We start from the raw sequence: 14,565 nt of genomic DNA, 5'->3' as shown, positions 1-14,565 counted from the left end.
AAATCTCACATGGTATACCATGACCACACCAGTTGCCTGTTTTGCTCTTCCCTGCTAGCATAGGGAATGATTCCTGACTTGAGTTTATTCCAAAATGGGGATCATAGTTTTGTTTTGCTCAAACAAACCACAACCTTAAGAACAAACGTTGGCTACAGAACTGCACTTTGGAAGTAACGCTAAGTCAAGGATGGTGGCGCTAGCATGGAGAAGCAAAGCTGACTAGATAAAATCACTTGCATCTAGCAGGACCTTGACTCCGCTGTTATAGCAGATGAATCTCAAGGGGTGTCTAGAGCACTGTCTAATCCTGTTGTGTTGGATGAGTTTCAGTTAGTAAGGCTCAACAATGAGGATAAAATGCTTGGATCAGTCAGGGTGACCACTAGTGTTCTGGACTCTTGCCCCTCTTGGCTGATAAAAACTAGCAGAGAGGGGACAGGTGGCTGGGCCAGTAATTACCAGCCAGTTGCCACCCTCCCCTTCTTAGGCAAGCTTCTTGAGGTGGTAGTCACGGAACAGATCTAGGTGCTCTTGGAGGAAACTGGTTTTCTAGATCTATATGAGCTAGGGTTTTGGCACAGAAACTGCTTTGGTTGCCCTGTATGATGATCTCTACCAGGAGAGAGACTGGATTGGAGCCAATAAACTGAAGCTCAGTTCAGAGAGGTCTGAGGCACTGTTAGTGGGTGGTTCACTGGATCAGATGGGATACGGCCTGCTTTTGAAGGAGCAGGTACGCAGCCTTGGGTTCCTTCTGGATCCACAGCTGTTGTTTGAGGCTCAGGTGGCCTTGTTGGCATAGTGTGTCTTCCATCAGCTTTGGCTGGTGGCCCGGCTGTGCTCCTATCTGGACATGAATAGCCTAACTTGTCTATGCTCTGATAACCTCTAGGTTAGGTTCCTGCAATGTGTTATACATGAGACTTCTGTTATACAGGTCGCTCACCAGGGCAATACAGTTTCAGCACTTAACAGCAATCCTGGCCAAACTTCACTGGCTGCCAATTAATTTTGGAGCCCAATTCAAAATGCTGGTTTTGACTTATAAATCCTTAAGTGGCTCAGGACTACAATACTTCCTGGATCACCTCTCCCCATATGAAACCCATTCAGACCTCACATTCATCATCTGAGGCAACATGAGAAGGTGTATTTTCTGCTGTGGCTCCCCAGGGAGGGAATGCTCTCCCCAGGGAAACTTGCCTGGTGCCATTGTTACATATCTTTAGGCTCCAGGAAAATACATTTCTCTTTTCCCATGCCTTTGGCTAATTAAATACCATGTGACCTTTTAAACAGGGGGCGGGATACTGTTTTGTCACTACGGTATATATTTTTGTCTTTTTATATTGTACATCATCCTGTGATCGTTGGATGAACTGGCAGTTTAGATGATGATGATGATGATGATGATGATGATGATAATAATAATAATAATAATAATAATAATAATAATAATAATAAAAAATCTGCATTCACGGTAAACCAGTTATGGTAGTTTACCTTGGCATGCAAACAAGGTCAATGGGAAATCAGAAAATATTGAGTAAAAAGTCAGAAGTTCTTTATTTTACACAGAAACAAAACACTGAATAAGCTTTGGCTTTCATTCCTTTGAACTCAACTGAGAAATCACTGCATCAGGGCTGTATTAAATTCAAGTAAAAACAACAACATTACAAACATTTTCTCAGATAGCTGTCAGATTTAGAAGCCCTGTGCTATTTCACTCTGTATTGTGTTTTTCACACCTCCAGAAATGTGTGACAACAAAGACTTTATTCACTAGATAAAACACTGTCACAATATGATTTTCAAAATAAAATAAAAAACGGGGACATTCCCGGTGTTTTATAGATTCTAGAAATACTCCACCTTTCAATAAATATAGAATGGACATTTACAAATGTGTAACAGAGTACCTGAGAACCTATGTGAAAGATTGAAAATCAGTACAATTTCATGCCTATAAAACCTGAGAATACTCAGTGATCCATTTGCTGTGTATACAATGATTTGATAATATCATATGGGCAGATATCAGTTTCAATAGGAGACAATGTTTTGAGCATGAATGCCATTTGTTCAACTAAAAACAGGAAGTGACTGCAGTGACAAGTGACTGGTTGGATTGCAGTATGATCACATATTTTTTACTTACAGTGCAATCGCAATCTCTTTTCTATAGTAGAACTAAAGCAGTTTTAAGCAAAAGTATATTAGTATTTAATTTGTGTGGGGCCACCCCTGAAAACTGACTTAAAGCTTCAGCTCATACAGACACCCATGACTGAATGAAGAACACATAGAAGAAAAATTATGTATACTGGTTCATCTACACTGGCTTCTAAACCCAATTTACGTTAAAGGCCATAAATTTCCTAGTCCCTGTCACAAAAAGCATTGGGTCTGCCATTCAATTTTCCCTGACTAGGCAGCACATAGTTCATGCTAAACCATTAGATCCACACAGGGCCAGCCCAAAACATTTTGGCATCTGATACAATCCACAAAATGGTCCCCCCACTTCAACCTTGGGAGAAGGTGTTATCTACATCACGAACAGACCGCAGGGAATCAAAGCAACCAATGGTTTAAGTAGGAGTCAAAGGCAGTCACTGGGGGGATGGTGTGGCTACCCTGAATCAAAGTGGGCAGGTGCAGGAGATCCCTGGGGGCAGAGCCTTCCCCACCCCCATTTCCTTTCTAGTGGTGGGTGGTGAGTAGTCCCTTTGTCTTGTCTTTGTCTTGGGTGCCTAAGATCTCCCTCCTGACTGGGAACTGGTGGCAGCAGCTAGCAGGTAGTTAAAAGAAGCAACTGGCCTACTCTGCAAGGTATTTGCACAAGGAAAAGGCGTAAGAGCTTTTCCTGAGCCTCCGCTTCTGCCACAGTCCCTACATATATTCAAAAAAGGCTCTTTCTCATGGTTTTATACCTTTTCTCATATTGTATACCTTAGATGTCCAATCTGCAGGGGACCAGGGTAAAATTGTCTCTCATTCAGCTCTCCCACTTTATAATCTTTGCCTAGAAATGTCTGTCTGGCACCACTATTGCAGTTCTGAAAACTGTTTTGTTTTGCTTTTAAGAAAAGTATTTTTGAGGGAGATATTTCCTGGATTTTTAGATAACTACCTAACAATAAAGGGACACGGGTGGCGCTGTGGGTTAAACCACAGAGCCTAGGACTTGCCGATCAGAAGGTCGGCGGTTCGAACGGGATGAGCTCCCCTTGTTCGGTTCCTGCTCCTCCCAACCTAGCAGTTCAAAAGTGCGTTAAAGTGCAAGTAGATAAATAGGTACCACTCTGGCAGGAAAGTAAACGGCATTTCTGTGCGCTGCTCTGGTTCGCCAGAAGTGGCTTAGTCATTCTGGCCACATGACCCGGAAGCTGTACCCTGGCTCCCTCGGCCAGTAAAGCGAGATGAGTGCCGCAACCCCAGAGTCGGCCACAACTGGACCTAATGGTCAGGAGTCCCTTTACCTTTTATTACCTAACAACATACTCATATGCATGTCTACTCAAAAATGCCTTGCGTTAAATGGGAAACTATGTATAATATAGCAGCCTAAATAGCTTTAGGTTCTTCTGTAGTTATTTGCTTTAAGCTATTGGTGGGGGTTGCTTAGCAAAATGATATTTTAATAGCACTTTCAGTAGGAATTCTACTAATACATCCTGTATTATTTTTATTGTTCATTACTGAAATGTCAAATTTATGTCATAATGAAATCTAGACTTAATAGTTAGCAAAAGTTTCCCAAATGCATTTACATTTTAGTTCACATACAGTGGTAACTCGGGTTAATAACTTAATTCATTCCGGAGGGCCGTTCTTAACCTGAAACTGTTCTTAACCTGAAGCACCACTTTAGCTAATGGGGCCTCCCACTGCCGCTGCACCGCCGCCACCCAATTTCTGTTCTCATCCTGAAGCAAAGTTGTTAACCCGAGGTATTATTTCTGGGTTAGCGGAGTCTGTAACCTGAAGCGTCTGTAACCTGAAGCATCTGTAACCCTAGGTACCACTGTATATGCCAGAGTTTAGCAAAGCAAATAGAATGGCAAGACATCCTACATACAACATATAGAATTATGTCGGGAATTAAGCACCTTTGTGAATCGCTAAGGCTCAATAAGAATGGGGAGTGGCTTTGAAAAGGCTTTCAGTGAAAGTTCCTCACCAAAGACTCCAGAGGAATCTTAGCACTTGTGGGGAAAGGGGACATTTCTTATATATGAGTAACTGGTTAAGGAACAGGAAGCCAAGAAAGGGAATAAATGATCAGTTCTTCCAATGGAGGGTTGTAAGAAGTGGTGTCCCCCAAGGATCTGAATTGAAACCAGTACTTTTTAAACTTGTTCATAAAAGATCTGGAGTTAAGGCTTAATAGAGAGGAACTGTTGTTTTTAACCAAAAAACAAAGTAAGGGGGAAAATATGGGAGAAGCATATAAAAGCATGCATTGTGTGTTGAATGTGGCTAGACAGTAGCTCATCTCCATCTTTTATAATACTGGGGTCATGTAGTCAAGCTTTCATAGATTTAAGACAGATAAAAGGAACTAGTTCTTCACACAGTTAAACTACAGAATTTCAATCAGAATGTGTGACCATCAACATAGCCATCTTTGAAATGGGGATTGGACAAATTCATGAAAGATCAGGCTATCAATGTTCTCAGAGGGGCACCAGCTGATGGGGATTATGAGCAAGTTCTACTGCACCATGATTTTGACATGGATTATGGTGGGTATGGATTCTCTCTCACAAATGTGTATAGCTGTAAGCTACCAGGGTCTGAGGACCTTCTACTAGATGGGCTACTCTCCCAGGTTAATGAGCCCATCTGCCTCTCATCTCTCTCTGTCTACAGCACATGAAGAAACCACCTTCTTGAGCATTGGACCCAACATTGGTGTCATCTACTCAATGTACAGGAGCCTGTCTTTGCATGCAGAGGAAGTCCCTAACTTACTGAAGGTTTGAGACCCATCGGTTACCCTTAGCTGGTTTAGCCAGCCAGTTGAAGCTATTTCCCAGGGTATGGCTGCTGGCTGTCACATGTTGACAGCTTCTAGGAGCCACGGGTGAAAGCTGAGAGCAGGGTGGGGACCAACAGTGGACAAACTAACCCAGAAAGAGCACAACTTGAGGAAAGAATTTGGGATCACCAGATTTTCACATTTGGCCTTGTGTATATACTAGTCATTAATGCATAAGGTTTGTGGTACTACTGTCTGCTTCAGATCTAGCGGTGTTACACTCTGTATGCAAACTTTGCAAACTAGTTAATGTCCACAGGGCCAGTGGAAATGAAATCCTGCTTGATGAACAGGACACAACCCAACTTACTTATGATGTTTAGCTTCTACACATGGGTTACAGCATAATCTGAACCAGTCTATTGCTTGTTCCACTAGAAATCTTATTTCCATAAGCATTTCATTTGTTCAAAGTATAGATGGTGTGTTTGTATTTGTGCATGCATTCCCCTATATTTAATTTTACGTAGAAGTGAGAAACTTTCCCAAAGAGTTCAGGAATACTTTGCCGCTTGACTCATACTCTATTCTTCAACAAGAATCTTTGCAGACAAATGAATCTGTTTTGATGGTTTTTCTTCCAGGAAATTGTGCAGCAACTACAGTTTCCATGCATGCACGCTCCCTCTCTCCCTCTCTCCCTCTCTCTCTCAACATACTCTAGGAAGACCCAACTGGTCTCTGGAGACATGCCAGTATCTACAGATCTGCAGCAGCTTAATATTTATCTGAATACATCTTTCAGTAAGCTTCTTCCAAGTATTTACATATTCATGGAGATAAATTTAGGCTCGATCTAGACACATCAAATAAGTATTTCAGGAAAAAGCATTGTTAAACTTTGTATGAGAAATCATGTTGGCAAAAGCGGAACTCCACAGCACTATCTGGTGTTATAATGCATATAAAACACTTTTTCTTTACCAATCTAGCTGAATCCTTAGTAGTGTGAAGCACCCCTAGAAGAATTTTAATTATGGTGCAGCTTCTGAAACTGTGCATGTTATGATTTCATGGTGCTTTAGACACTGATCATAATTCACTATGAGAAACTTTAGTAGGAATCTTTGAGAGTGTCCAGCAGCACTTAATGAAATGAACATAGTCAATACATCAGAGTTGAGTGTTGATTATCAAGATCATTCAAACATGTAAAGACTATATTTTTCAAGATAATATGGTTCTTGTGGTGCGGGATACATTGCAGAATAACCTAATTTCAATGTCATAATAATAAGAAATGTAAGTAAGTAAGTGCACTTTCCTAATAGCAGCTAAGTTAGCAACTGGTTTGTCTTCTAGAACAACCAGAAAAGGGAAGCTTAAACCACAACACAACACAAGTTATTAAGATTTGTTATATATTAGAAATGGAAATCAATCAAGAACAGCTAAGAGTCGGTCAGTCAAACCAGTCCGTGACGTAACTTTCCTAGTTGTGTGGAGATTTATTCATTTCCACATTAAGATTATGCTATTTATCTATATATTTTATTAATAATAATAATAATAATAATAATAAATAAGCAAGCTAGTATTTGGAATAGGACAACTGAAAATAATTTCTCTGTTTTTCCAATAAATAATAATAAATCTTTATCTTGCAAATCACTTAATTGTTTGAGTAATAATAAAAAGTGGTTGTAATGCTCCCTTGAAAGGAAGCTGTCTGGGATGTCAGTGTGGCTGATAGTACCTGTGTAGTGTCAGCATCTGTTATTGAAAGCTATGGAGGAAGACAAACTGCATGAGGTCCCTACTGGTAGCAGTCAAGCACTCAGCATCAGCAGCAGTGGATAGCTCTATCCCTACCATGTGCCTCATTTTCCTCCTTCCCTGCAAAGGAGCAACTGGCAGACTTTCTTCCCCATAAGAGAAAGTAGTGGGGCCCCTATTAAGGTAGAAGCTTCTCTTCCTCCACTCCTTTTACATTTTGCATAATATACTTTGTCCCATGGCAGTCAATAGAGATCAGATTGATTTTCTGTGGCTTCTACCTTTGTCGAACTATTGTGGCTTGGGGGGGGGGGGAGGAAAATCTGTGTCCTACATTAACTCTGCTACAGCTTTACTGAAACAAGCCACAACTTCTCAAACACAGCTTAACTTACATAAAAGTAGGAAGTTCACAGAGCTTCTAGCAAAAACAACTAAATAGGTAAGCTTAGAAAGATAACAAAGTTGACTTGATAAGGTAAAGACACATCAAATTATTGAATGTCTTAAGCATATAAATTAATTTTAAACAACCACACTTGAAGAGGCTGGGTGTGCTACACAGGAATATGCTGAAAAAAACATCAGCACTTTTAACAATTACACAGAAATATTTTGATCTACCATCACCACCACTAAAATGAACTGTATCTTTAGAAATTCTTCATTTTAGAGATAGCTCAGTTGGTTAAAATGTGGTGCTGACAATGCCATGGTTGCAGGTTTGATCTCCATAAGGGACAGCTGCATATTCAGGTGCCCTTCCAACTATGATTCTATGAGATCTATGAGATATCCATATCCATATCAGATCATAAAGCATGCCTTTCCCTTGGAAAACATAGGAAACTGCCTTATACTAACTCAGACATTTGATCCATCTAATTCAATATTATAAACACTGAGTAGCAGCAGCTTTCCAGAGTTCCACTCAACTTTCTCCATCCTACCTAGGCATAGTGGGGAATGAATCTGGAAACTTTGGTATGCAAAACATGAGCTCTACCGCTGAGCGATGCTCATTTCACTCTAGAAACATACATCTTAATCATCAAACACAAGTGTACTTTTAGCACAGCGTATGTTAATTTTATTATATATAATAAGAACACAAAATTAAATAGGTACAAACAGAATACTGAACTTAACGTGTATGCAACCTTTAATGCAAACCTGTAGGCACTGGAATTATATCATAAGTGAACTGATAAAAGCAGGAATAGTTCACGAAAGCATAACATACAAGAGACTGAAATTGCCTCATTCCTATTTTTGGTTGAATGCCTAGATAACAGTATATATACTGTAAAAGCCAAGTGCTATGGATTAGAGTGGCCGATGAAAAGCATTATAAATGGTATCTACTAACACAACAATACCTGCAGGGTACCCATCCTCCACGGAAATGTCATTTCATATCTTATCTGTTACATGAAAATAGTTCACTGATCCTCCGGGGTATTTCTATTGAGCAAAGGAAAGAGAGTCCATACCTCAGAAATTACTTCAGTGACTTTGTATTGTAATTTTATTCACTATAGCACTCCCGCTAAGCTTTGAAAGCCTCTACCTTCTAAGAGTAAACCGGGGTAATATGTTTTGCACATATGGTCACATGAACAAGGAAATTGATCTAAATATGTTTCACCCATCTTCTATGACTATATATTGAAAAATAGTGCATAACCAACAATGCCTTCCAGCTCACAAACATCCCTCAGATAAAACTGGTGAACAAACAAACCCCACTGCCTAAACGAATGCTATACTTTTTTGTTACGGTGCAGAATTAGGAAAATAGTAGCCATACAGAATGTGAAATAACTTTTATTCTAATGCACAGGTGGTTAAATATTAATATAAACCTCTACATAAAGAAGAAGAATTCACACCATTCATTGGCTTTTGCATTTTTACCCATCTAACAGTCTGAATTTAGACTGCATTTGCCACTTATTGCATTAGCTTTATATAGGCAGTAACAAAAAAAAAATCTAAATGTATGGAGGTGGAAAGATGCCCAGAATATTCCAGGTTAATTTATGAATGGCTTCTTCAAGTTAATTTCATAAGAAATGTGCATGTCACAGCTGATGGTGGGCTTCTTATCTCAACAAATAAAAGTGACCTTTTTGCAATTTCATGTGGGTGGACTAGCAGGTACTAATGCACAAGTTCTGTAACAAATGCTGGTTTCAGTTTATAATAGTATTGAATTGCTGCAAAGCTTTGATCAGCCCCCATTCATACATGCATGTCAGGAATTTGCCAAGCATTTCCTTAAGCAGCAATTACAGTCCCATTATGGTTCCTATGATGAAGTTCTGGTTGATAGATAGGGCCTTCCAGCATTGCCGAAATGTCACCCGGACCAAATGTGGCAACTGCATGCAGCACAGAGATCAGAAATGTCTCACAAAAATGTTGCTGTCAAACATGCAGACAAAAGCAGAGTTTAACAGTATACTTGGCACACAACATCACTGACAAGTTTGACAAAAGATGACTTTTGGTTGGAACACGGTGAACAGCAGTGGCAGCTACTCATTGTCAACTGATCCACCAAGAGAGAACACAAGAAGCAGCTGATAGCAAAAGCTGATGCTAAAACTGATGGTTCATGCAATTGATGCAACTTTACAAGGTGCTTCCTTAGTCAACATTCACTTTCCTGAATCAGATGTTTTGGTACTATTACTTCAATGAGACCCATACTATGACCACCAACATCCTGCAATGGTGGCACCAGTAAGAGGAAAAGGCAAGGTCCTCTTCATCCTATTTATGATGAGTAAAGAGTTACAGGGTACATACACAACCTGGTTTTCATATCTTTTGCCAACTGTGATACCACTGGTTGTTTTCCTGATAAACGTAAGCTATCTTGTTGGAAGGTCTTCCAGCAATCAAATGAAAGTCTGTTTAAGGCCTCTGTTGACTTTGGACTTGATGCAACATCCATCAGATGCCACTTACATGATGTTACATGCAGAGCGGAAATAACAATATATATATATATATATATATATATATATATATATATATATATGTGTGTGTGTGTGTGTGTGTGTGTGTGTGTTTCAATAATCTTCTTCAGCTACTCTGTCCACACTACCATTCTGAGAATGGAAACCAAAAGAACATCTGGATCCCATGTGAAAAGTAAATAAAATGATATTTCTATAAACACATTGTGTAAATTTGTTGAAGTCGTCAATCTCCTAAAATCTAATTTTGTTCAGCTGGTTAGGTTCATAAGTACCAAGAGCGGTCTGTGGAGAGCTCCTGGATTCAATTATTTTCATCTTCAGTCTTCAAGGAATTTTTTTTAAAAAAAGTTCCACCACTATCTAAATTCAATAAATATATGTTACTAACTTAGCATCTCTAACTTTTTCATGACATGTGGGGTCAAGCACTGAAATATACATCTATGTATCTATCCCTTTTATGCCAGTCTTCCACAACTCTACATTCCAGGTAGTCCTCAAACACGTGTTGTGAATTGTCAAATGGTATTTGGTGGGTGCCTTGTAATTTAGTGGTGTGCTTACTTATACAGCTTTTCCAATCAATTCTACCCCATTGGAAAGACTAGGTGGCTAGGGTTAAACTGCTTCCCCCGCCCAGAAAAAGTTTACATGGTTAGTTAGTTACTAATGTCTGTAGATGTTTAGCCCAGAACTTATATTCTGCCAATTTCATGTGGAAAGGACTTATACGACAAAAAATACATGCTGATTTTCATGACAGACACAATATACTTTTGGCTTCAGAGTTGATTATCAGCTTTAACACAGTACAGCAGTGCAAGAGACAAGCTTCCCTGTGTGCACAGCCTATGGAATGAGTATACCAACACTCTCAATTTCTTGCACTGTGAGACTGCTACAATCAGAGGTGGATTTAGGGCAGCGTGACTTGTTCCCCCGCACAGGGTGCTGAGCTGAGAACATGTCTGTCTGCCTCCTTCCCAAAGCCTAGTCAGTACTTGCCTGGCTTTGGAAAGGAGATTAGAAGGGCTCTAGGACTCTGCCAGAGCCCTTGCACTTCCTTCCCAAAGCCCTGCACCTAGCTTACCCAGCTCCTTGGGAAGGCAGGGAAAGGGTTGGAAGGGGGCAACACATTTTTAGTATAAAAGAAATACAGGTGGCCATCTAAAATGTTCTCAAAGAATCATCATAGTTAAAACAAGACGCAATACAAAGTTCACCTTCAGTGGTGGTGGGGAGAATAGCTCCATACCATCACTTTACCTTTTTTTTTCATTATTATGTTAAATAGGACAACATGAAATGGTTTATTTTGTTAGATTGTTGTTATTATTATTAACTATGGACAAACAGTGATTAGGAGAGTTGGAAAAATTTGTTGTATGACTGTTAGGGGAGGATCTATGTCCTCCTTAAATTGTCAGTTGAATGGCATTTGGCAGCAGCAAGCCAAAAAAAGAAGTGCAAATATGGCATTTTAAATATTTTAAATATTTATCATCTTCTGTACATCTATAGAATCTCCCAAATGATCTGCCAAGAAACTACTAGCTCAAGAAGCAGAATTCCAGCTTCCTCATCTCACCCTAAACCATCTTATGACAGTACAGATGAACACCATGTGGTATTAAAAATGGAAACTCAGTCTGACACTGCAGCTGAGAAATAAATGCATTCAATCGAATGCAAAATTTGAAAAAAAAATTACTTGCTACAAGTATGTTAGCAAGCAAACAAGAACCACCCTTAAGACCATAATATATTCCTCTAGCACATACAATCTTGAACAATTATCCAAACCAAAACCTCTCAGCAGCTATTCAAATATATAGTCTCCCATTCAAGCTTGACTATACCAATCATATTTTGCCCCTCATCACCAAAATCATAGATAATGCATTTTTAACACCTGGAAACCCCAAAAAATCCAATCTTATTTAGAAAAATGGGAGTGGAGTCCATACATATGAAGTTTCTTTACAGAACTTTTCTATGATTGCCATCATTTATGAAAACAGAGAATTGCTAGACTTAATAAACTTGGGGAATAACATCATGGGATTATTAAACCACAAAGGGAAGTCACAAAGCCGTTTAAGGGCTTTATAAAGAAACTTTAACCGACTTAACTTCTCTTTTACATCATCCCAAACCATTATATTGGAAGAAAGTTTAAGCAAATATGAGAAGAGCTTTATTACAGCAGCAACATATTTCGGGTTACATAATGTTACAAGCTCTCCCATGCACATTTCTATGTAGCAGCATCTGAAATCTGCCAACTGTGGGGATGGCCATGATTGTATGGACCAGCCTTCCCCAATGTAGTGCCCTCTAGATTTCTGAACTATAATTCTCCAGTGTATTCCATAGACAGGGACGATGTGAGTGGTCATTCAAATCATCCAGAATACACCAGATCATGTGCAAATATATTGTTTTATTGAAACCAGTAACCCCTGCTAATTGGCCATACCCAACTGTTACCGTTGAAAGTTATAATCCAAAACATATGAAGGACACCAGGCAGGTAAGAGTTGCTATAGACTAAGGTCTGTCCTCTGTGGCCTCCTGTAGCCAAAAGTTAAAAGTAACCCCAAGAGGAGCTGCTAGGAAGCCGCTCTGATAAAGCCTCAACTAAACATGAAAATGATTGGGACTTGGAGAAGAAGGTGGCATAGCCCCAGTTCGAAATATTTTTTCACCTACCTAAAGTCCCTTCATTCTTTCTTTTCCCATGCCTTAAATGTTGCAAATCTTTTGACCCGTATTAAATACATTCCAATTTGGTACGCTTGCCCTGTCCATTTCACCCATGTTTTCCTTATAAGGGATGAAGTAAAAATTGTTGGTAGATCATAAAATGAAGTTGGCAGAAAGTCTCAGTTTGCATGTATGTGGTAAAACATATTCATATGTTGTCCTTATATGTAACCATGCACCTTGAGCTTTTCTACAATACCCGGGTTGGAAAAATACTGTGTATGAAGCAGACTTCAGTGACTATTTATTCGATACCCTAAGTAGAGTACTCTAAAGAAATGAAGTTATGAGCTCAGGCTAGTTTTTAACCCTAACTGTAATGTCACCTAGCAGTTATATTTTTATACTTGAATTGATTGTAATTCACTTTTCAAAAGGGAGAGGGAATAATTGGCACATACCCCAAAGGGGGGGGGGGACATTCTTTATTCACACACACACACACACACACACACACACTTTACATAGTATCAACCCCTTTTATTGATGTAAGGATTATTTCTTACCTTGATCAAAAGGTCTGGCTGGACTCCATGTGCGAAAATAATCATCCTGCAGCAGAAAAAAAGAAAGTGTATGTTTATTATGCAGAAAAAAGTATAAATACATGCAGAAAGAAAAAGAACAGAAATACAGAAGGAATATACAAACCTCGACTTCCTGTAAAGGGCACGCAGCAAAAAGGAACACAAACAAGAAAAAGATATAATTATCATACTGGCAAACCAATTGCAGGGAATAGAAAGAACTTTGCTAATGAAGAACTAAAAGTATCTAACAGCCAATCCACAAATCTGATGAAAAACTGCTTGGGTTGACAGCCATTCAGCCATAATGCTTAGCAGGGGTCAGCAAACTTTTCCAGCAGGGGGCCGGTCCACTGTCCCTCAGACCTTGTGCGGGGGCGGACTATGTTTTGAAGGGAAAATGAACCTTGCGGACCTTGCTGCCCGCTCAGTCAGTCCCGGTGCCGCCCAGGCCAGCAGCATGGGCTCTGCACCCCGCCGAGACAGAGGACGTTGCCGATGCTGCCAAAGACAAGGAGGTGGTGGCGTGAGTGGTGGTGGGGTGCTTTTGGGAGGGGGGGTGCTTTTGAGAGAGGGTGGGTCCGGACCCTCACAAGGTCTGAGGGACAGTGAACCGGCCCCCTCTGCCTTAGATGACCTCTGCCTTAGATGATCAGTCTAAAACACCACTCTATCTAGATGACCTAAAGAGTTGATCAAATCCTGGTTCAATCTAGAAACAAAGCAACTTGTTTGGGACATCAGCAGGCACTCCCAGAACTGCCACTGCAGAGACCAAGGAAAGGCAAATGTGTCATCTCTGCAATGAATGTAATTACAAAAAATCTTGCTCATGCAGCAGTGAACTGTGATTTTTTAAAAAATTTAAAAATGATACGGTCAGTTACAGCATACTTTTTTATTTTATCAACCCTGATTAGACTCTATTGTTTTACTAAAAAAGGAAGTATCTCAATAAAGGCATGCTTTTTATACTTGCAAGAAGTACCAACGTGTCTCATGTTACACACAAGGAAGGCTACCAGTTTAGAGAGGAGTGCTTTGTACCTCACTTATAAGCTCCACTGAAAAATATGTCCACAGATGTTTGATATTTTGAGTTGTTTTAGCAGTGATTATGGATTTACACTTTTCTTGTTGTGACAAAACATGTCTGAAGCCAAAGCTACGTTGTGCCAACTTTAATTTTTATAAGCATGTGTTCTGACTGTTTAGAATTAACAGCTATAATTTGTGTGAAGTGACAGTTGATAACACAGAATATGAAATAGATGGAAGTGATGCTCACATTTTTCTTCCTGTTTTCAATGATTTACTCCAAAAAGCTATTAATAAAATAAACATAGAATTATGCAATATGCAAGCAGCTGGCTATGAAGAAAGGTTTGCAGTAGTGTGTTCCCACCCCCCAACAATTTTATCTAAAAAACTCTGCTTGGAAGCCCAATGTCAATATTGGCCTGATCTGCTTATTTCCAATATGCTCAAATACAGGTTTTCCTTTGAGTAAGATATA

At 39.6% G+C, this 14,565-nt stretch overlaps 1 protein-coding gene across 2 annotated transcripts in view; it reads right to left on the bottom strand.

The window, feature by feature from the left end:
* Positions 1–14,565, bottom strand: part of SPOCK3 (SPARC (osteonectin), cwcv and kazal like domains proteoglycan 3) — a 122,758-nt gene that overhangs the window by 69,085 nt on the left and 39,108 nt on the right. The window contains exon 3 of one of the 2 annotated variants that reach the window (XM_083631285.1): positions 13,029–13,074. In XM_083631285.1, coding sequence (XP_083487411.1) covers positions 13,029–13,074 — 46 coding nt within the window. Of the gene's footprint in view, positions 1–13,028; positions 13,075–14,565 lie in introns of those variants that run through there. The other variant, XM_083631286.1, reaches the window with a different exon arrangement.

This window comes from Podarcis filfolensis (genome assembly GCF_964270895.1).
Source record: "Podarcis filfolensis genome assembly, chromosome: 9".
Lineage (NCBI taxonomy): Eukaryota > Metazoa > Chordata > Lepidosauria > Squamata > Lacertidae > Podarcis > Podarcis filfolensis.
The sequence above is the reverse complement of the archived record's forward strand: the minus strand, read 5'-3'. Positions and strand labels throughout refer to the sequence as shown.